Source organism: Tachypleus tridentatus, chromosome 3 (genome assembly GCF_004210375.1).
Source record: "Tachypleus tridentatus isolate NWPU-2018 chromosome 3, ASM421037v1, whole genome shotgun sequence".
Classification (NCBI taxonomy): domain Eukaryota; kingdom Metazoa; phylum Arthropoda; class Merostomata; order Xiphosura; family Limulidae; genus Tachypleus; species Tachypleus tridentatus.
In genome coordinates this window covers 77565235-77588068 of record NC_134827.1, presented here as the reverse complement: position 1 = coordinate 77588068, position 22834 = coordinate 77565235, and the positions used below count along the sequence as shown (strand labels likewise).

General features: G+C 34.2%; 1 protein-coding gene across 5 annotated transcripts in view; it reads right to left on the bottom strand.

The window, feature by feature from the left end:
- Positions 1–22834, bottom strand: part of LOC143247257 (rho guanine nucleotide exchange factor 25-like) — a 57337-nt gene continuing 34503 nt past the window's right edge. For 4 of the 5 annotated variants that reach the window (XM_076495000.1, XM_076494999.1, XM_076495001.1 and 1 more), the window contains 12 exons: positions 19368–19445; positions 17549–17728; positions 13130–13350; positions 11869–11935; positions 10050–10162; positions 9408–9567; positions 7644–7736; positions 7201–7335; positions 5201–5386; positions 3958–4141; positions 3012–3057; positions 1–1518 (listed from right to left, as the gene is read on the bottom strand). In XM_076495000.1, coding sequence (XP_076351115.1) covers positions 1191–1518; positions 3012–3057; positions 3958–4141; positions 5201–5386; positions 7201–7335; positions 7644–7736; positions 9408–9567; positions 10050–10162; positions 11869–11935; positions 13130–13350; positions 17549–17728; positions 19368–19445 — 1791 coding nt within the window. In that variant the 3' untranslated portion in view covers positions 1–1190. The remainder of the gene's footprint in view (positions 1519–3011; positions 3058–3957; positions 4142–5200; positions 5387–7200; positions 7336–7643; positions 7737–9407; positions 9568–10049; positions 10163–11868; positions 11936–13129; positions 13351–17548; positions 17729–19367; positions 19446–22834) is intronic. The other variant, XM_076494998.1, reaches the window with a different exon arrangement.

Genomic DNA, 22834 nt, shown 5'->3' with positions numbered 1-22834 from the left:
TTTGCAGTTATTGAAGATAGGAGTTGTGGAGAAAAACTTGAGCTAAAACAGTTAATGTCGGTTTACAGTTATTGAAAATAGGAATTGTGGAGAAAGTCTTGAGCTAAAACAGTTAAATGTCAGTTTACAGTTATTGAAGGTTGGAGTTGTGGAGAAAGACTTGAGCTAAAACAGTTAAATGTCAGTTTACAGTTATTGAAGGTTGGAGTTGTGGAGAAAGACTTGAGCTAAAACAGTTAATGTCAGTTTACAGTTATTGAAGGTAGGAGTTGTGGAGAAAGACTTGAGCTAAAACAGTTAATGTCAGTTTACAGTTATTGAAGGTTGGAGTTGTGGAGAAAGACTTGAGCTAAAACAGTTAATGTCAGTTTACAGTTATTGAAGGTAGGAGTTGTGGAGAAAGACTTGAGCTAAAACAGTTAATGTCAGTTTACAGTTATTGAAGGTTGGAGTTGTGGAGAAAGTCTTGAGCTGAAGTGTTAATGGTTTTCTTTAAATTATTTTATGTAGAAATGTTTCTATTCAATAGTTAGGATTTTCTTCTGAAATATAGAATATGCAAATGCTTAGTGTTTGTTTAAATAAAAAATATACAAAATCACAAACTCAATCATAAAATATTTACGACGTCATTTTACAACATCCTCTTAGACGTAATAACAAAGTTAGTATTCCGTTTTAGTGTACTGCATTTCTCTTGGAATTTAAAACTTTGGCTGTTTACTGTGGAAATAGTTGTTTCAAGTTTATTTATGTTTCACATTTACGCAAAGATAATTTCGTATAACAAATAGGGGAAAAAGTGCTGTGTGTGAAAACTAATTATTTACAGCTTTCTTTGCGATACGAAACATATATTTAAATACTTGTATTAGTGTCAAATAGTTCGAACACATTCTCAGCGATGGACGTGACAAAAGTAACAATCATAAATATAGGACAAGTAAATCGCAGGTTCGAGTTCAGACATTCTACTAAGATAACAGTAGATATCATAAGGAAAAAAAAGAACTTGGGATTAAATTTCACTTTCTCTCTACAACGTGTTATACATATATTGAAGAATGAGCAACAAGGTAATTAGACAGAGGTCCCAGTTACATTCTATTCAGGCCATTGGCGCCTTTAATCAAGCCTTTGGCACTGTTGACAAAACTAATCTACAAGATCCTTCTCGGAGCTTTCTTTCTTCACTCTTTGAGTCTTGACGCATCACACTGTGACTGGAGACCCGAGAAACTAGAACCCTGATTGGTATCTTCTGGAAGAGCAAAATGTTCTGAGCTTTTATCGGAACCATCAAAACTACGACCAGAGTCTATCCGCTCACATCGACTTCGGCGCACGATGTTCTGAGACTTCACGTGACTTGCCCGAACATTCTTCTCACGTTTTGTTTCACGGAAAGAATGAGTGATTAGTGAACTTCCGGTGTTTGGGTTTCCTAACTCTGGAGTTGCGTAGTAGGAAGCTGGGTTGGAAAAGGTTTTCCTTAAACTGTTATTATACGATGCGGACCTTAATAACGGACAAAAATTAATTCGGAGATTTTTAGTCTAGAATACCAAAGTAGATATTTTGCAACACATTTCACTATAATTTTCTTATGTCCATCTCATTATCTACATTAATAATTCTTTTAATATAATTTTCTTATAGTCATCTCATTATCTATATTAATAATTATTTCACTATAGTCCCCTGCTAGTACAGCGGTAAGTCTACTGGTTTACAACTCTAAAATCAGGGGTTCGATTCTCCTCGGTAGAGTCAGCAAATAGCCCGCGGTGGCTTTGCTAAATGAAAAAAAACAAACTTTCACTATAATTTTCTTATTTACATCTCATCATTTACATTATTAATTATTTCACTATAATTTTCCGGCTGGCATGGCCAGGTTGGTTAAAGCGTTCGACTCGTAATCTGAGGGTTGCGGCTTCGAAGCCCAGTGGCACCAAACATGCTCGCCCTTTCAACCGTGGGGCGTTATAATGTTACGATCTTGGTAAAAGAGTAGCCCAAAAGTTGGTGGTGGGTGGTGATGACTAGCTGCCTTCCCTCTAGCCTTACACTGCTAAATTAGGGACGGGTAGTGCAGATAGTCCTCGAGTAGCTTTGCGCGAATTTCAAAAAAGAAACAAACACTATAATTTTCTTATAGCCACCTCATTAGCTAGATTAATAATTCTTTTCTCAGGGTTATCATTTTGCTACCTATAACGATTTTGCTTTTAACCTATCAAATTAAATTACTTATTTTTTATTCAAAACTCTCTTTAAATAGATTCGAAGAGAGAGGTTTGTCATAGGCTACGCTAACTCCAAAGAACATACTATATCCAACTTGCAGAAAAAAAACTTTAATTTCTTAAGAATATTATTATTGTTTTGAAACTTAACTTAGTACCCAAACATCAGTTTGCTAATGGGCACAATATCTGGTGGGATTACAAATTCAATAATAAAACCTTAAAGTAGCTTTAGAAAGCTTAGTTGAGTACGTAATCCAACCATAATTCCATTAGTTTATTTTTCATTAGTTCAGGTTAGGCCTAACGTAGGATGCTGTGAGGTGCACTTACAGATAATTAAAGTAAGAAATGAAGACACGTCTACAAAGTAAGGTGGGCGTTTTGTGTGGCAATTTTTATCCTAACACAGCTATTTCAGGAGAAACAAAGACAACATGTGTTGTAGCTGGAATGTCATATTCCTCAAAGGACCGATTTAAACATCAAATTCGAGTGTTATTGTTAACCTGACATAGCAGAGAAACCAGATGGATAGGTTGTAGTACAATACAAGAGACATGGTAATGTAGTATTTCTGATTTGTCTGATATTCACACTTTGTGAATACTTTATTATAAAAATCATACCTAAAAATATTATCAGATATTCACGAGTCAGATAAAGACTTCTCATAACATTAAAAAATGGAATTAGGGGGAATATACGTAAAAATATATATATAAAAAATAAAAATGATTAAAACATGAAAATAGAACTTACCCGTCTTTGGTTAAGCCTTTCTGGTAAGCAATAGGAGATTGTAAAGCTGTAAGATAGTGTATAAAAAGTTAAAAAAAAAACTCTTTCTTTGGACGATGGAGGAATCACGGAAATAATTTTTACTGTTACTTTAACAACAACGATACACTATTTTACACTCTAGGGTGGTACTACAAGATACTTTTCTATATAAAGTTTTGAGGAGAAAATTATTTGGGCTAAAAAAAACGCTTACATGATACCCTTCTACTTGAAGCTTTTAGGAAAACATTATTTAGACAAAAAACCAGAACAAAGAGAAAAAAAAACAACGAAACTTTCAAAACAACTTTCCAGAGTGACTAAGATATTGCTAGAAAGTACCCATTATTAAGCCTTACTAAATTCTTTATGTTGCATAAATTATTCGTTAGTTTTTTTTTAGCCGCGGCATAATGAATCATAGAACGACTCTAAGTTGTTGTTGTTTTTTTAAGTATTGTACAAACCTTTAGCTCGTAACCCCATCTTTTGACCCATTTGAGATCTAATTAGCGTTTAGGACTCTGAAGGTCAAACTCTTTCGATTGATGTATTTCACCATGCCAATATCTCACAGATTAATTTATTCTGATCTTTCCTAAAATTATCTAATTTAAGGGTAGGCTAGTAGAAATCCTAATGAGTAATAAAATCGAATCAGGAATAAGAGCACCCCACCACACTTGTTATTGCTGGTGAATGAAAATATAATGAAAAAAAGGAAAAAAAAAGGTCTCAAAAGGTCAATTTATTCTAATCCTGCCTAAATTAAGTTCAAGAGCCGCTGCTACTGACAATACCCTCTTATTTGTTACACAGTGATTTTATAGCAGGGATCGAATCGCGAATTTCAGGAGCATCAATTGATTTCAACTTATATGTGTTGCTTTTTAAACTGAAACATTGTTTCAAAGTTCACACCAACCCCTCATGAAATTTAGCTGGGTGTCAAGAATGGAGCGAAGGCTTTCCACCCACTCGTCCCTCTCTGTCTGGGTGTGACACTGAATGGTCAAGCAGAGTCCTTTCTGATTAAAATCTTTCGACTTTAAAGTGAACGATAGCGGGTCTCCGTTGTCTGCTTTCTCTCCTAGGGACATCTTATTCACCTGAAATTTGAAAACATAAAACTTTCGACTCAATAGTAACTCATACTATAGACCTTTAGATATCATTACATATATATTTCTATATTACCGAAACCGTACGTTAATGTTTCATTAATACTAACTTTCATTCAGAGCAAACCATATACTTAGACCGAAACTATCAATCAACCTCGCAATGAGTATTGCTACATAAATACAGTTTTCTTAGAATGCATTATTTTATCAGTTGAGCGCACTCCATGTTAAAAATACTTTCGGCCGTAAACCCAGTAATTTCATCAAGACAATAATTATTTTTCTTTCATAACACAATAAATGACAATAACTTTTGTATGGAACAAGTTCCAGAAGTAAAGGGAAATTCTTTATAATATATCAACCGTTCTACACCTAACATATCCAGAGCCAACGACATATTTTGCCAATACAAGAACTCGTCAGAACAGCTGGAACAGTCCAAAAATATTTAAACCACTTGTAGATTGAAGGTGGATCAAATTATCTCCGGTTTTAAACCAAAATATCCGTCACAATAGAATGAACACCTCTCAAGTTAGGTAAAGTTTGTAGTTTTAATTATTAGTTTAATTACTTATTTTATTTATTTTCTTATTAATTATTTCCTTTTGAGGTGAAACTTATTGCAATAAAGTAGCAATTTTTCCCGAGAGCGTAAATACGGTTTGGTTTGAATTTCGTGCAAAGCTACACCAGAGCTATCTGCGATAGCCGTCCCTAAGTTTGCAGTATAAGACTAGAGAGAAGACAGCTAGTCATCACTACCCACCGCCAACTCTTGGGCTGCTCTTTAACCAACAAATAGTGGGATTGACTGTCACATTATAATGCCCCCACGACTGAAAGGGCGAGCATGTTTGTTGTAACGGGAAATCGAACCCGCGACCCTCAGATTACGAGTCCAGTGCCTGAAACATTTGGCCATGCCAGGGCGCTTGTAAATAAGAAACAAATATATTAATGTTTTCCGTAACAATACGCGTTCTGATCTGATTCACATAAACAAAAGAATTTCCACAACAACTTCAAAAATAATCATACCATTAAGTGATTTTTATAGAAATATACTGGATGATAGAATTGAGTTGTTTTCCCCTCTGGTTCACTGAAGATGATTATCTGTTCGAACAGGAACACTTGTCTCTCCTTGAGTTTACCGTTACAAGAAGGGTCACTGACCATTAGCTTTCCTTGACGCAACAGTTTTCCCTGAGCTGTAATTTTTCCCTGTTAATTCATCAAAAGATATAGTTGTGTAATTACTAGGTGCATTACAGAAATTGCTCTTCCTTTATATACAACGGGAAAAATTAGTTAAAGTATAGCAAACCAATGAACATTAGGGTTAGCAGCTGTTAATGTACCATAAAAAAATCAATACGTAATGTTTGCTTAAGCCCAAAGAAATATAATACATTTATGAAGCTCACTCGATTCATTGAATATTATACTTTAAACATATCACTTTGATTATTTTATCAGGAGTTTCCTCCAATTGTAGGAAATGTTAGTTTAACAGAATAGTACGCGAACGCAAATTGACGTCAAGTTCTTTTAAAAGTATTTTTACTTCAAATTTAAATTTTAAACTAACTGAATATATCATTAAATTAAATATTACAATAAATTAGAAGTATTTTTAACTGGTGCAGTTAACAAGTCATATCCACTCGACATTCCAGTTTTTTCTAAAAGTAAAGTACAAAAATTTACTTGAATCCAACTTTACCTTTTAGGCCTCTTTTAAGGAATTCAGTCACCCAACATTATAAAAATGTTAAGATAACACATCACGTGTATCAAATATAACATTTTTGTTAGTTGTTTTATTTATTTAAAATTTGTAGTTGATACTAGAGGGATTTACACATTTTGATAAAATGTTTAAAAAAAACGACCTTTATACTAATACTTCTAATATCAAACAATTGTATGTACTACTTCTGATGGAGCCACATGGACGAAATGTTGGTTAAAATTAAATCCTGCACATAAAGGTAGTTTTTTTTCTAACTTGTTTATTCAAAACATTGTTTGTATTGTATCATTGTTACAGACACCATCACAATAACTCTGTGGTTTATAAAGTATTAGTTCGTTACTGTCTGTTGACTTCATTGTTAGAAAATATTACAATAAACATGTATGACAGAGAAGAAAATTAACACGGTGAAAACGTTTAATTGTACTTATAATCACACACTAGTATTAGGCTGATTATATTTTTTACTATGATTTGTGCAAATCGAGGAAAAATTATTTCGATTTTCACTGTAATAAGACATTACTATTAGGCCTATTATAGTTTTAACACTGCATACTTTATCTAGTTTCTTAGGAAGTTTGATGAATTAGAAGAGGTTGTAATAGTATTTCAACCAACTACGCTGCCATATATATTGTCGACGACGCATTTTACTCTATCCAGAGCTCATCAGGCCGTTTGAAGTACAACAAATACAGCAGTTAGTGATCAAAACACTTTTTATATAAAACATAAAACTATATATTACGACAACAAGTATTTTAGCGTGAACGTCTTTCCTAAGCCTAGGAAAGCTTTCACATCATAAGGAGATAAAACACTTCTTTCTACTAAAACAACGTTTCGGACAATAGTCCCTCATGAAAGAGCAGGTGCCTGAAACATTGTTTTCGTATTCTTGAGAAAAACTTATTTTAATTTCAGGAGTGGTTTATTTCATTTTCTTCTACATTTTGTAATTTCTTTGTCTGCTTCATTACTTTATTACGTATAACTTTAGTGCTGTTTGCTTAGCCTGTGTAACAAATGCTATAGCAATACATGTTTTTAAGTTACACCTACACCACCTTTTGCGTCTTCATAAGAAGCGTTCAGACTACCAGCAATTACCGACCCAGTGCTGTCTGTTGTAGCAGTTTCACATCTGTTATCTGTTGACCCTTCTGTAACAAGCAACAATTAAGTTTGTTGAACACGTCACAGCTGTGAATCCTCTTTTTAAAAAAATAGATGTCATAATAAAGTTAAAAATACTTCTCTAAGCCTATCGACTTACTTGAAAACCCTGTAGTCGCCCTACTTTCATCATGTCATTGGCAGTTTTGGGCACAACTTGCATGATTTGGACGGCCTTTCTGAGATCACCTATTTCTTCTTCTAACCCGGCTTTCTCAGTACATTTCAAAATATCCTAAAGAATCATAAATGGACGATTTGAGCGAGCTGAACGTTCTAAACATGCAAAGTTGTGCGATTTCGATTTTACTTTAATTCTTTCAAACAATAAAATGAAATAAAACTAAACGACTTTAATTTGCTGTATCCAATTCACCCTTGAAGTATGATTCTATATAACCCAGCTTCGAACACATCTCTGTTGGGTTTCTTAGCTCAGAACTCAGTGCTGACAAACAAGGAGGAGTTAATTGAAGATGCCATGTTCCTAGAGAAGTTATATATTAGTTATTGCACAGTCAAGTAAAGACAAGAACACTCTACCTTGAGCAAAAGTTGGTATTTCATTATTCGCTGAACAGGTTTAATTAGCAAGTCACTGAGCTGTAACTTATGGCCAAGTTTTTGCCGAAGTTCCTGCAAATCAAAGACAAACCTAGTCTCAGTTTATGAATAATGCCTACAATTATCAGTATCTATTTGGTACATGCGTTTTCAAAATATCCTGTAACCAATGTAGAGCACTTGAAAAGTAATTTCATTTCAGAAGTGATAGTAAACAGAATATAATATTAAATTTTTCTATTTGGATTTGGATATTCCTATAAATGGAATACACATTTTAAAAAAAATGTATCCACATTCAAATAAAAATGAATATTACAAGCTGAAATAAAAGTCCTTTAAAATTAAATATAGGTTATGAAAACTTTATAACCACTCACATGTTTTTTATAAACATTTTCCATGGTTTAATTAGTCAGTTCTCACTGAAGAGAATGTGAAGCAAGGAAAGTTCTGTTAATTCACTATAAATATAACCTCTGTTTAATTGAATAACTAAATCTACTAATTCCTTAAAAATGATCAAAGTTTATGAAATCATCCACAGAATACCATAATAAAAATAATGTTAATCAGAATGTTTCTGTTATTAGAAAAAAAACACTTAATAAATGTAACGACTTTAAATGTATCTGTGAATACCAGAGTTAGAAAATCTAACTTATCTAGTTATCCCTATAAACAAAATACTAGATTTAAAAAAAATCTAAGTTATCTAGTTATTACTATAAACAGAATACTACAGTTAACAAACTTAATGTATTTAGTTATCCTTGTAAACTGAATACGAGATTTAACAAGCCTATTTTTATTAAGATATTCTGGCAAACAGAAAATAAGATTTAAAAAATGTAAATATATCTTTATCCAAACAATCCTCAAAGAAAACATACATTTTAACAAATTATTTTTATCCAGGTATTATTGTAAAGAGAATTAAAAAATAAAGAAATTATCTACTTTTAAAAGATTGTGGAATTCGAAAAAAACATCTAAATTCAAAACTTTAGTAGAAAATATTTATAACATCAGAATGTTTCTGTGAATGGAATGTAAGGTTTATCAAGTGGATTCTATTCAAGAAATATCTAATGTTTCAGTCTTTCAAAAGCACAATTTGAATAAATATTTAAATTTATTTGTATTCAGAGGTTGTATAAACAGAATAAAATTAAAAATTTTCAAACAGTAGCACATTCTGCCATGTTGATTATTCAACATGGTTGCATTTTCCTAGTGGAAAAACAAAAACTTCTTAAGCAAATTTTACCATTTTTTTTAAAACACAAACAGACATACAGAATTTATTGCTTAATCTGTGTGCTGTATACAATTTGATTCTGGAATAATCGATAAGGTATCATGTGGACTCTATCAACCTTTATAAATATGTTTTTCTACACCACATCAAATATGAATTTCACAAAATATTTAAAGAATAGTCTGCCAATTTTGCAACTTATTCCACAAATAAAAAGTTGTTTCGATCTTTTTCTTATGTTCTGTACACACATAGTTTATTCAGTATGATGTAATTAATATATGGTCTATGTTAACAGTACCATAGAAAATTGAGTCACAACCAAACTCTACTTAGAACACAAACATAACTATTTTTTAACTTTAAGATTAAACCTCGAAACAAAAGGATGCAAAACTGAGTGACTTATTAACCATTGAAAAATATCACACTTGAACTTTAATTTTTCATATTACTTAAAAAAACAGTTCGACCATCCTCACCTCAAAATAGGTATCGCCATATTCCGAAACGACGTACTCTGATTTGGGCTTGTTCTGACAGAATACAATATACATATTCAATCTCCTCTCATAGCGTCGAAACAGACTACCTAGTCTCCAAGGTTCATCAATGCATTTCTCTAACTCTCCCAGAAAAAAACTGAAAGAATGGATTTCTGATAAATATTTTCAGAAGAAATCTTTAGTCTTAATCAACTATAATACAGTTTTAGTTGAACAAACTCAAATGTTAGTTATTCTCTCTTCATCTTGTTCAATATTTTGTTTTTAATACACTTAGCATGTGACTTAGAAATACACATTTCCCAGATGAGTTCATCAAGAAGGTTAGAAAAGAATGACCATTTTATTGCTTTGTTTAAAGAAACACACTTCAGAAGCTGCAAGTTTCATTTACCACAATAAACTATTTCATATCCAAGTATCTAATTATGCATGACAGTTTAATAAACATCTTATAAAATATTCTAATTTATTTGACAAACAACAGTTTAAAAGACAAATTTCCAGGGTCTTGGATAAAGACTTTCTATCTGTACCATTCATAGATAAATGCTTACCGTCTGTACCCATTCATAGATCAATACTTACTCTCTGTGTCATTCATAGATCAATACTTACTCTCTGTGCCATTCATAGATTGCTTCAATATTGCCAAATACTATTTTGTCTCGACCGTTTTTCAAGTCTTCAGGCATCGGAACTTCGCCAGATTTCATCAGTGCTATATATCCCTGTCGATAAAAGACATATTTAATTATATCGACGGATTTTATGAATGTTATATAGCCGTCTGGATAAAAAAACATCTATTGAACTATGAAATATTAACAGTAGAAAGTTTTCAAGGTATCCTCTTTAGTGATAATAATTTGATTGAATAATAATAAAAATAATAATGCTTAATAGCTTTCTCTAAGTTGTTCTTTCATACTAAAAATGGCGCGAAATGACCAAAGTTCGAAACCACAAAACGTGTTCCCCCCACCCCCAACAGTGTCCAAGCAGTAAATCTGCAGGCTTAGGATGCTAAAAACTGGTGGTCAAAGCACAGCCAGCTCTTTGTGTAGCTTTGAAATTAATAACAATAAAACCACAAAATACTCCCCATACTTCAGTCTGTGGGTGCATTATAAGCGTGACAGTCAATCATTTAGCGTAGGTTGTAAAATATTTCCTACTGGTCAATAGTTCACGATTAGGGGTGACGGCCGTTGATAGCCTTAGTAGGTGAAATATAAACCCAACAGAACATTTCGGTGCCTGTAAAACCCTATTCTAGAAGGACTTATCTGTATCGCCAAGTCTCGTCATCTCTCGTACTGTACTTTGACAGAAGAGCAAGGAAAGCCTTAAATAAAATGTATATAATTCATACGATAACATAATACACATTATCAATCACTATTCTCCGTAAAAAATAAAATGAAACAATCGAACTATTAGCCCGTAATTATAATTTATCCTTGTCTTACAACTCTGGGGCAAACAATGCCTGAATGTGTAAGAATATTATTAAACATTCAAACACTGTGATCTGACTTGCAACCAGAGGCGGAAGGCAATGGGCTGTCACTCTGAATCTATGCTTATGATCTGCCCTCTAATTGGCTTGTCTGAATTTGTGTTAGATCTCATTTCACCAACTGAGACCTCGCTAAATCGGTTAAAAATATTGTTCGCTTTTGTTGTCTTTGAATTTCGTGCGTAACTACTCGAGGCCTATTTACACTAGCAGTGTCTAATTCTGTAGAAACAGACTACAGGGAAGGCAGATACCCCCAACTCTCGGACCACTCTTACCAATGAAAAATGGGAGTGACCATAGTACTATAATTCCCTCATGGTTGAAAGGTGGACATGTTAAATGACACAATTCGACCGGCAGGTTGCACGTCAAGGCCCTAACCACTAGGCCATGCCAACCATTACATAAATAATGAATCAGAGCGTTAAGACAGTTGTTTTGATAGGCTAGGAATAATTGTTTGTTTATCGTTTACAAACGCACAACTCCTAGTTATGTTAAAACTAGAGCAGATGTGTGTGTGTGTGGGGTGGTGGTGGTTTGGTGATCAAAATAAGTTACGATAAAATGTATATGTTGTTTGAGAATAAATAAAATTACATTGGCCTTATCAGAGGACTAACAAATGTGTAACGACTCCATATAAATTTACTAGTGTAAAAGTATATTAAACCCACAAACACGCTGAAACAGTAACTATAAAAACGTCATATCGTGTTCTGGTTACTCTTGAAATCGAAATATATAAAAGTTGGAACCCAATTTTGTGGCAAAAGAAATACAGTTTATATAAATTCATTTTTTTAAAAATTGTTTCATTTTGAGGTTCATATTCAAACGTGTACTTCCAGAAGTACCACTATTTATAAAAACAATATATATTGGCAAACAAATGAAATCATAATTACAAACCTCCACTATACTTCCAACATCATTTACGTAATCTTTCTCTGTGTCCACAAGTTCTTGAATGGCAAACCTGATTAAAAGAGACAAAATTATTTACTATTCTTTGTTTATGTAGATCGTTGTTTCCCGTCATGCAATTTGCATGATGGCCGCTGTCGAATGCGGTAAATTTTTGCTCACGTAAACGTCATTTCCTGTGTTTCACCTAATCCTGAACTTCTAGAATTTTTCTTAAATATTTTAAAATTTATTATAAACAAATAAATTTGTTTACTCGTGTTCTATTTAGAGTAAATAAAATATATACATAAAAATAGATCGGGTGGAAGTGATCATAATTCGGTGGATTTGTTTGAAAATATTAGCTCAAGAGTTCTAGGCCTAGGAGAATTTTCAGTATAATTAATCAGTACATCAACTGGGCGGAGTCAAACCTCTAGAGATTAATGTTCCCAGTACTAACCAGAATTAAGCATCATAATAGAAGAGTCCAGTAGACCTTCTTACATTAAAGCGTTTCTAAATGTCATAAGGGTTTCATATGATATATTTAGGTTTATGTCTTCCATTAGCGTTATCACACCTTAACACTGGGTACGAAGGCTCACAAGAAATCCTTACATTATTTCAGTTTAATGTGAAATGTTCAGGTTGTAAGAAATTATTATTAATAGGGACAAGTTTTGAAGCTATGTGTGTTTATTTATCCTTTATATTGATGTACAATTGCTTATGTTTAATGTTTTTTGCATCATAAAGTTAAAGACTTATTAGCATGACACATTAAAAACCTAAACTTACAAATTTACATGATATATTGTAGTAAAAATCCTCCCCTTCTTAACAGTAGCTAGTTAGACTGTTTTAATAACTCCTGAAATTATGTTTTCCATATAACAATGATTCACATTTGAAAGAATTAAATAACAATATCCATTTAAAAATGGTCAAACAGACTGACACGAAAAGTTGTTAAAAATAAACTATTCTTTTCTAGATGGTTACCACTTGAGCCCACAACAAGTACTGACTCCTCCCATCTTTCTGGTCCCCACTAACACAGTGGTATGTCTCTGGACTTATACTGCTGGAAACCGGGTTTAGAAAAATATATATGTAAAAACGGCTGGTATGGGTTGAGGAAAATTTTTTATGTAGAGGAGAGAACAACGTTTCGACCTTTTTCGGGTTTAGATACCAGGGATGGGCAGGGCACAGAGAGCCCTTTTTATAGCTTTGAACTTAACTAGAAATAAACACAGACCTTCTCTGTTCAATAGTTTTCTCACGGACGAGGTTTGGTTCGTCACAGTCAAGTGACGACTGGAAAGTAAGTGTTCTGTACTGAGAATAGCCACTGTTGTCACTGGACCAATGGACATCTGGATCTTCGACCGAAGGATCGTTTTGGTCCATGGTTCTAAAGGATCTCCCAGAAGATGTCGGTTGGAGCTGACATTTCTCTGAGCTGCCAACATGATTTTCCTGCCAACAGAATCCAATTCAATCCATAAGAAAACAATAAACCAACACTACATTCAAAAACAAAAAGATCCGCCAACTGAAAATCATTAACTTAATATGGATTGGTATTCAGGCTTATCTCAGGATTTATCACTGACTTTAAGTGAAGATATACTGTCTCGTCACTATCGGTATCACTGCCTTGTTGGTCTCAGTATTAATACCCTTAACAAAGTAATACTCTGATTAAACATTCCCCGCAACGCTGGTAATTGAAAAGGAATATAAGCTCATAACACAAATTTCATCTTTAATGTTATTCTATAATGTTTTCATACCTGGTTAAGTCTACGAACTCTAAGATATCTCAAGTACCTATAAGCTAATAGACATGCTTAAAGAAGTTTTGGCATGAAAAATCTAAAGTTTTTTTTAAAAAATTCGAATTAATACTAAACAGAATTATCGTGGGTTAACAATATTATAATAATCTCCATATTGTAATGTTATTCACTCTAATTAGAACCATCAAGAGAAATACTAAAAACATATCAAAAAATTTAGTCAGACCTGAAACTGATTATAATCATTAGTGTCGCCTCTGTCTTGTTGCAGCCGCCAGTTGATACAAGAAAATAATAATAATAGAAAACTATAATCTTTACTCATATATAAACAAAGAAATATAGATTATGATAAATGTTTTATAGAAGGTTTGAAAATGCCATAAGTGTTAATTACTGTTGCTATTTCTTTAAAATATCATTTAACACACACACAAACATATGTATCTCTGAGCAAAATGTACCCAGTTTTGAACTTTTCGTTAGATATAATTTGCTGGTTAATTATTGTTGTAAAAGCATTTGACACTCAAATATTTAGATATCGAATTAATTAGTTTTTACAACAGCAAAAAGTTCAATAGATTATAAAACACACTTAAAAACATTGTATAAAAATGTGAAATGTTTCCTTATTTTAGGTTTTTTTCATCCGTATTTCTTATATCTTTTCTATCTACTGAAACCCATTTAGTTAACTTGCGACCGTCTGTGATGTTATTATATAACATTATATTATGTCATTGAAATCAGTATAATAAACGAAAGTGTAAAATAACTCTTGTCTGACAAATATCAATGCAATGTTAAATACGCTAAGTTAATGAAAGCTGTTCGAAAATGCTTTTCAAGTATAACGACTTAGGAACGTTTAGAATGAAACAGTTTTATACTATATTCTAAACGAACACAGACAATCCAAAAAATGACACTTGTAACTACGGTAACTAATACGTACTACGTATTACGACCTGTCTCAATCTGTTGAATGTATTAATTAACTTTTAGTCGCAAGTGATTGATTACAAATTACTAGGTAAACTTTAAGTTCGAACTAATTTCACAGATTTTCGTTGTTTGAAAGGAAAGCCACATTGAGCTATTTACTGTATCTAACGCAGGGGATCAAACCTTGGATTTTAGCGTTGTAAGTTAGTAAATTTAACTCCAATCCAATGGTCGGTCACTAGTAATGAATTTGAATGATTGGTAATCACAATACGACAGGTTAATTACAGAGTAAATTGCATTATACTGAAAAGACACCGAATAAGCAAATTGGAAAGTCACGTAACAGGCACAGCTAATATAAAGTAGCGTTAAGGTTGAATATATCAGAGATACATTTTCTACTGTTCATGATGGTGTTATGACACCAAATAATTAATTTTTTAAAATATCTTTTTCCGATACAAAACATTCATACAAATGTGTCCATAACAAAGATATAGGATTTTAAAGACAGTGACATCTGGTGTTCTTAATGGAATTAATAAACAAACAAATATAGATCAACATAGGGTACCGTACTATCTAAAAATACCTTTAACAAGTCGTGGTATGCTAAGTCTGACATCTAGTAAAAAGTGAGAGTCTATTAACACAAAGGCCATTGACTACAGTCCTTAACGTTCCCTAGGCAACTGTACATAACACAATTAAGAAGGGTTTTCATCTATAAACAAAGACAACATGATATACGCTTATCAAGTTAAGGATTCCAAAAATATTTCACTTTCAAAAGGAGCTTGAGAATGAAATGGGTATTTATGATATTCTAGATACCAGTCGAGTTACCAGATATAGCACGTATGGATTTCTGTGTGATTAGACTACTGAAACGGTGCTTGGAAACTGTCGTCTACATACACTAGATGGACTATAAAATCTTAACAACCTTCTTTTAGAAGCAGTTTGTTTTGGACTTGACAACCTTTTGCAACAACTTCTATACTGCAGGACTATTGTCAAGATGCACAGTCATCAAACAGAGCATGACAGGACGTGACGACGTGGAGATAATTTTAAAATAAACCCACTTAATTTCGTTGTTTCAAGTGTTTTGGAAAGATAGTGTGGTAAACTTGCTGAACTTGAAATCATAACAATAAGAACTGATAAACAGTTCAGTAGCACCAAAACATTTCAAACAGTAGAATAAAACTGAATTACTTTTGAACCCGCCGGATATCCAGAAAATACGGTCTACTAACTGTTCTCACACTAAAACCATAATCTGTAGCATCGGTCACGTGACTAAGTCATAATATCAAATACACCAAAATAAACTCGCACCCCACTTTTATGGTGGTGTACATACACAGCGTCTTAAAATAATGCATAAATATATACCCTTTAAAGAAGGCCCGGCATGGCTAGGTGGGTTAAGGCGTTTGACTCGTACGTGACTGTGAATCCCACTATTCATTGGTAAAACAGTAGCCCAAGAGTTGGCGATGGGTAGTGATGACTAGCTGCCTTCCCTCTAGCCTTACACTGCTAAATTAGGAACGGCTAGTGCAGATAGCTCTCGTGTAGCTTTGCGCAAAATTAAAAAACAAACTCTTTAAAGAAACCAAAAGAAGTAAAAATGAAGGCAATTTTCCACTCTGTGACAGAACGTTCGAAAGAACAATCCTATTCATTTTGTTGTTCCTTTATTTTTGTCGATGAAACATAAAATGTTATTCAATTCTTAATATACGTAGATTAAATGGGGTATTTAACCCCCAAAAATATTGTGTGGTCTCATTCCTGTATGCATGTGTATTTGTGCTACATAACTCGAAATGTTTTCTTCAAGTATATAGCAAAATTTAGGAAAATTCTATTTTATTTGAAAATGACGTTTCGGCTTATGAGTTCGAATGATTTTACTGCGGTAAATAAAAAGGTTTTTTTTTTTTCTTAAATATATTGCCGTCTTTACTTCATACAATTCTGACTTCGTTCTTCTAGACGTATCTACGGTACTTAATAACAAATAACTGTTTAATCTGATTTTGATAGAATTTGTTAAGAAGAAATAACTTAACGTTTAGCTTCCTTTTTATTTTGCACAAAGCTACACGAGGGCTATCTGCGCTAGCCGTTCCTAATTTAACAGTGTAAGTCTAGAGGGAAGGCAACTAGTCATCACCATCCACCACCAATTCTTTAGCTACTTCTTTTACCAACGAATAGTGGGATTGACCGTCACATTATAACGCCCCCACTGCTTAAAAGGCGAGCACGTTGGGTGGGACGGGGTTTCGAATCCGCGACCCTCACACTAAGAGTCAAGTACCTTAACCACCTGGCCATGTCAGGGCCTGTATATATTGTGAGTCGGGGGTTCCATTATTTTAATCCTTTTCAAGTTAATTGTTCTCCAGTGGAACAGTAGTAAGTTACGAACTTAAAACAGGGTTCGAATCCCCGTGATGGGCACAGAAGATAGCTCAATGTATCCTTGCTTTAAAGTAAGCAAGCAAACAAACTAGTTATGTATCGTGTGTTGTAACCTTCCACAACACAGCATTTCAAACACACTAGTTATATATCGTGCGTTGTAACATTGTACAACACAATATTTCAAACAAACTAGTTATGTATCGTGTGTTGTAACCTTCCACAACACAGCATTTCAAACACACTAGTTATATATCGTGCGTTGTAACATTGTACAACACAATATTTCAAACAAACTAGTTATGTATCGTGCGTTGTAATGTTCCACAACACAACATTTCAAACAAACTAGTTATGCATCGTACGTTGTCAAATTCCATAACACATTTTCACGATATAGAAACACCACATCCACAATAGTGAAATGCTGGTAGACAGCCTTTGTGGCTTTTGTTATTTCAAAATATCTGATTCGACCACATTACCTTTTCGTCAAGTGTTTCTGGAGATGAAAGAGATACTGTTATTGGGGAGAGAGTGTAGCGCTCTCCAGCTTTTACCTTCGCCGGAAGTTGTACGTTTTGTCTTTCTTCGCCGCTAGGTGAATCTCCCAAGTCTAGAGATCGTGACTTTTTAGGGAAACGTGACTTCACTGGTGAATATTTCTGTAAATAAAAAGTATCATACTTTCGTTAAAAGAGTATTTATATTTTCATATAAACAAAGCCATGTTTGTATAACTACTCCATCTCGTCTTCTCTCCTCAAACGTTAAGTTTGTATAATTTTCACTAAGAGTACTTTATGTCTTCAGCTATTTCGACGTGGCCCGGCATGGCCAGGTGGGTTAAGACGTGCGACTCGAAATCCGCATCCCCGTCGCTCCAAACATGCTCGCCCCTTTTAGCCATGGGGGCGTTATAATGTTTCGGTCAATCCCACTATTCGTTGGTAAAAGAGTAGCCCAAGAGTTGGCGGTAGATGATGATGAATAGCTGCCTTCCCTTTAATCTTACACTGCTAAATTAGGGACGGCTAGCGCAGATAGCCCTCGAGTAGCTTTGAGCGAAATTGAAAACAAACAAACTATTTCGACAGATATGTGCACTACGCATCCCTAACATTAAATATTAGAGAGACAGCAAGTTAGTTAATTCTGTCCACGCCTAATCCTTGAGCTAATCATTAACAAAGAAAAGTGAGATTGACCATTTACATTATAACACCTTCAAAGCTCGAAGGATGAGAATGTTCGGTGGTGAGAACGAGTCAATCGCCCTAACCCTAAGCATTACATTCCTCCCTTAAATAAACAATAGGAAATTAATAGTAAGTTTGACAATAATTAGGGAACAGTTTTAATGAAGTTACAGGTGTAATTATTTTTAAACTTAATCTTTCACAGTGAAATTATACTAAAAGAAACTTTGAAAGTCAGTGACAAAAAATACTCGTTAACGCGAACATAATTAAGATGATCGCTTGAACAATTTTACAAAAACTTCCATAAAATCAGTGCCTCGTGCGCGTGAGTGTGTGCATGAGATGAACGGCCAAATAAAAGACCTCTATAGGGGACTCCTGTCGACACAGAAACTTTGTTTGGCTCTTTTGAACCCGTAACGAGAGTGACTTTAACCCCTTCCACTTGCCGTCATCTTGGTGACAGGTCTGAGGGCTTATAACTCTAAAAACAGGTTTCGATACCCGTTGTGCAGTAAGCACAGATAACCTATTGTGCAATTTTGTGCTTAACAATGAACATAAACGGTTAACCATATAACGTACCTAAGGCCTGGCATGACTTAGCGGTTAGGGCGCTCGAGTCTCAGATTCGACAATAGGACGGTCAAATGCCACTTTCGTTGGTAGAGAGAAGCTCAAAAGTTAGCGGTAGGTACTGTTGATCAGCTTAACACTTCTAACTCGAGGGCATCTAGTAAAGGTAGCCGTTCATTAGCTTTGCGCAAAATTTAACAAACTTGTACGTTGTCATAGCTCAAAGTACAGACAGTGTACGGCGGTATCATGAAGCGCACAGAGATTTAATCGCTTGGCCACTCCTGACCTAAGTAGTACATATATACATATTATAATCTAACATACTTTAGAAATAAGCTAGGTTTCTTTTCTCTTTCTACCTGCAACGTATTGCATCTGTTGAAATTAAACATGACACTATTTTCAGTTTCAAACATGGATGTTAATTATATTTTTAAATATCTTAAGCGTGAAGCCCGTACCTCATTAATAATATGTCAGTATTAATAGCCTATTTACGTAACTTTATCGTAAAGACACATACCTCAGCTGAAGCACCGGTTTCATGGTGGCCACCTGGCGATGAAGACTTGTTCCCCATGTCGATCTCCGCTCTCGGTGACTGGAAGAAAAACCTAAAGCATTAAGTTTTCATTTCACTTTGTCACTGGTGGTTTATTACCTCAGAACTTGTCTCTAGATAAAGCAGAAAACATAGGCGATTTAATTCAAAGACTTGATTGACAGCCATATATTCACGCTAACCTGTGTATAAACAGTTAACTCGTAAGACAAAGGAGCTCATAACAAGTGAGCCACATCGTTGGTATTATAGTTGAAGTTAATGGCAGTTTTTGTAATATCTTTACAAGAACGATGTAAATCGGGTCCGTGTAACAAGAATACACGAAAAATTATTTGTAATTTTTATATACGTATATCTATCTGTTTTTTCAAACGGGGCGCGAGGCTATCAGGTCTTTACTATTAATAACGTGGAATCAAAAATAATAAATATTTTTTTTATCCCTAACGTGCATAAGACATACTATAAAATAATCTTCACTCCTGGGGTGCATTATAAACGTGACAGTCAATTTCCCAGTTTTTGATTATATACAAGTTAATTGGCAAAGGAAATCTCATTATATTTTTTTTTTTTTTTACACACACGAACTAATTCATCTTAACTTTCGATCAAAGCTAGCTGTGTAGTTATTGTCTGTTTTTTTGTTTTTGAATTTCGTGCAAAGCTACACAAGGGCTATCTGCGCTAGTCGTCCCTAATGTAGCAGTGTAAGACTAGAGGGAAAGCAGCTAGTCATCACCACCCACTGCCAACTCTTGGGCTACTCTTTTTCCAATGGATATGGGGATTGGCTACCACTTTATAACGCTCCCACGGCTGAAAGGGTGAACATATTTGGTGTGACGGAGATTCGAACCCACGGCCCTCAGAATGTGGATCAATCGTCTCAAAACTTGCGTCCGTGGGTCTAAGTTTTATCACATTTTGAGTTGAATCTGCATATTACATGATATTAAGTAATTTGATGCTAATGTCCGATTTAAAGAACTGATAAAAAATTCGACCATTCGTAAGTTACACAGGAAAAACTACTAGCGAGATTAATCACAGAATTTACGATATTTGATTTTTAGCGTTGGTGACTTATCACCCTCTAAGTTTTTTGAAACGTGTTTACATACTAGATGGAGTCCAAATAGATACCCCGTCTAATCTCCACTACTCGGTAATTTAAAGGTTTAAAAACTGGTTTAGCGACAAGTAGTGTCCACAACTAGAAGGGGCTCTAGTTTTGTGACAGTGTCCACAGATATAAAGGGTCTCAGTTTAACAATAAGTAGTTGTGCTGATTAGCTGTAAGAAATTCTGTTTAGCAATAATTAGTGTCTTAATATTTGTTTTTTTCCATCAAATAAAGCACTAAGATTACGGACTTGGAAAGCTAAAATCCATAGTTTGATTCCCTACGTTAGACACAGCATATAGCCCAACATGGCTTTGCCCTAAAAAGCAAACAAGTAGGCATCAAGCAATCGACAATTAAAATACAAAATTTTACCAGAATAATTTCACTGATAATAGATTGATTTTTCAGGAACAAGAGGGAATCCTGAACAGGTGCGTCTGTAATTAGCTCTTAAATCGGTCAAGAGATGGAGCTATAAGTACCTTTCTTCGACTGCAGTTAAGCTATACAATGGGCCATCTATGATGACCGCACCAAGAGTTTCGAAACCCTGTTTTTAGCGCTGTAAATTTACAGAGCTAAAAGTGTGTAATTAAAACGAGAGAGAATCCTTATTAGCTGCAGCTGTAATTAAATCTCAAATCTTTTAAATCTGTGCTACAAGCTAAATTTTTGTACTTGAAATAAAAAAAACAACAACACGCAAACAAAAAAAACTCAGAGCCATTATGTGAGCCGTTATGGCTTGGCTAGAAAAGAAAAAACTTGTTTGGTTTTATTTTACTAAGTATGGAGAAACCAGAGGGAGCGAAGAGAGTAAAATACTTATGTCAAAAAGTTAAAAATTTTAAAAATTATGTTTAAATATTATTCGACCAAATCCTGAGCAGATTTTATTAATAGAGGAGGAGATTTTTTCTGTGTATCTTTACATTTCAGTACAAACTAACTATAATGTTGGTAACACGTCATGAAAAAAACTAATGACATTTTGTTGGTATTTCTGTTAATAAACGGTAAAGATTGAGACTTAATTTTGAACACAAGGAAAAATTTACCAATGAAAATTAGGCTTTTATGCCATTCATTGAAATCTGTATTTGCCTATCCATGAAGCTATCTTCTAATATTTAAATAAACAATTTATTGTTGTTTCGAAGTCAAGCACAAAGCTACACAATGGGCTATCTGTTCTCTGTCCACGACTGGTATCGACACTCGCATACCTGCGCTGAAAATCCACAGACGTACTGCAGATAATTAACATTTATGTTTGAAATGGAAAATAGTGTCATGTTTAATTTCAACAGATGCAATACGATGCAAATAAAAAGATAAAATAAGCCTAGCTTATTTCTAAAGTTTGTTAGATTATAATATGTATTTATATGGTACTCAGGTCAGGAGTTGGGGCTAAACAAATTGTATTTTGTATGTATAGCAAAGTTACTAAAGATATCTGCTAGCTGCAGCACCCTACCTCCCACAAGCTACGTTAAGGGTTTAACTGTAACTCTTGTAACGCAACAACGGCTTTAAAGACATCACACAGTACACCAATTCTGAGATTCAGGTCCCCCGGTAGTACAGTGGTAAGTCTACAGACTTACAATGCTAAAATCAGGGGTTCGATTTCTCTTGGTGGACTCATCTGATAGCCTGATGTGACTTTGCTAAAACAAAACTCACACACATTCCGAGATTCAGAGTTTCATCACAGGGTTGCGCCACTTGTATAAGAAAAAGTCGCTGTTTTTGTTTGTATGTATTAACTAGAGAATGTTTTAATATTGTTAAGTGGTCTTCAGTCATTACTAAATTATCGTCAGAATAAAAGCACCTGATCAGAGACCTGATACACATGAAACGCGTAATCCGAGGGTCTCGGGTTCGAATCCCGGTTGCACCAAACATGTTCGCCCTTTCAGCCGTGGGGGCGTTATACTGTGACAGTCAATCCCACTATTCGTTGGTAAAAGCGTAGTCCAAGAGTTGGCGGTGGGTGGTGATGACTAGTTGCCTTCCCTCTAGTCTTACACTACTAAATTAGGGACGGCTCGGTGCAGTGCGCTAACAACCTACTCACTTAAATACCTGTTGAAGAATCCGCAAGCGATTACGGCCCTATGTTCCCTGATGTTTGCAGATAGCCCTCGAGTAGCTTTGCGCGAAATTCAGAAAAACAACAAAAATAAACACATTAAACGTTCATAATACAAGTGTGTTATATCCGTAATAACACAATTTTTGTACAGAAATAAGTATAAATCCATCAACCAGGCAAAAGATGAATAAA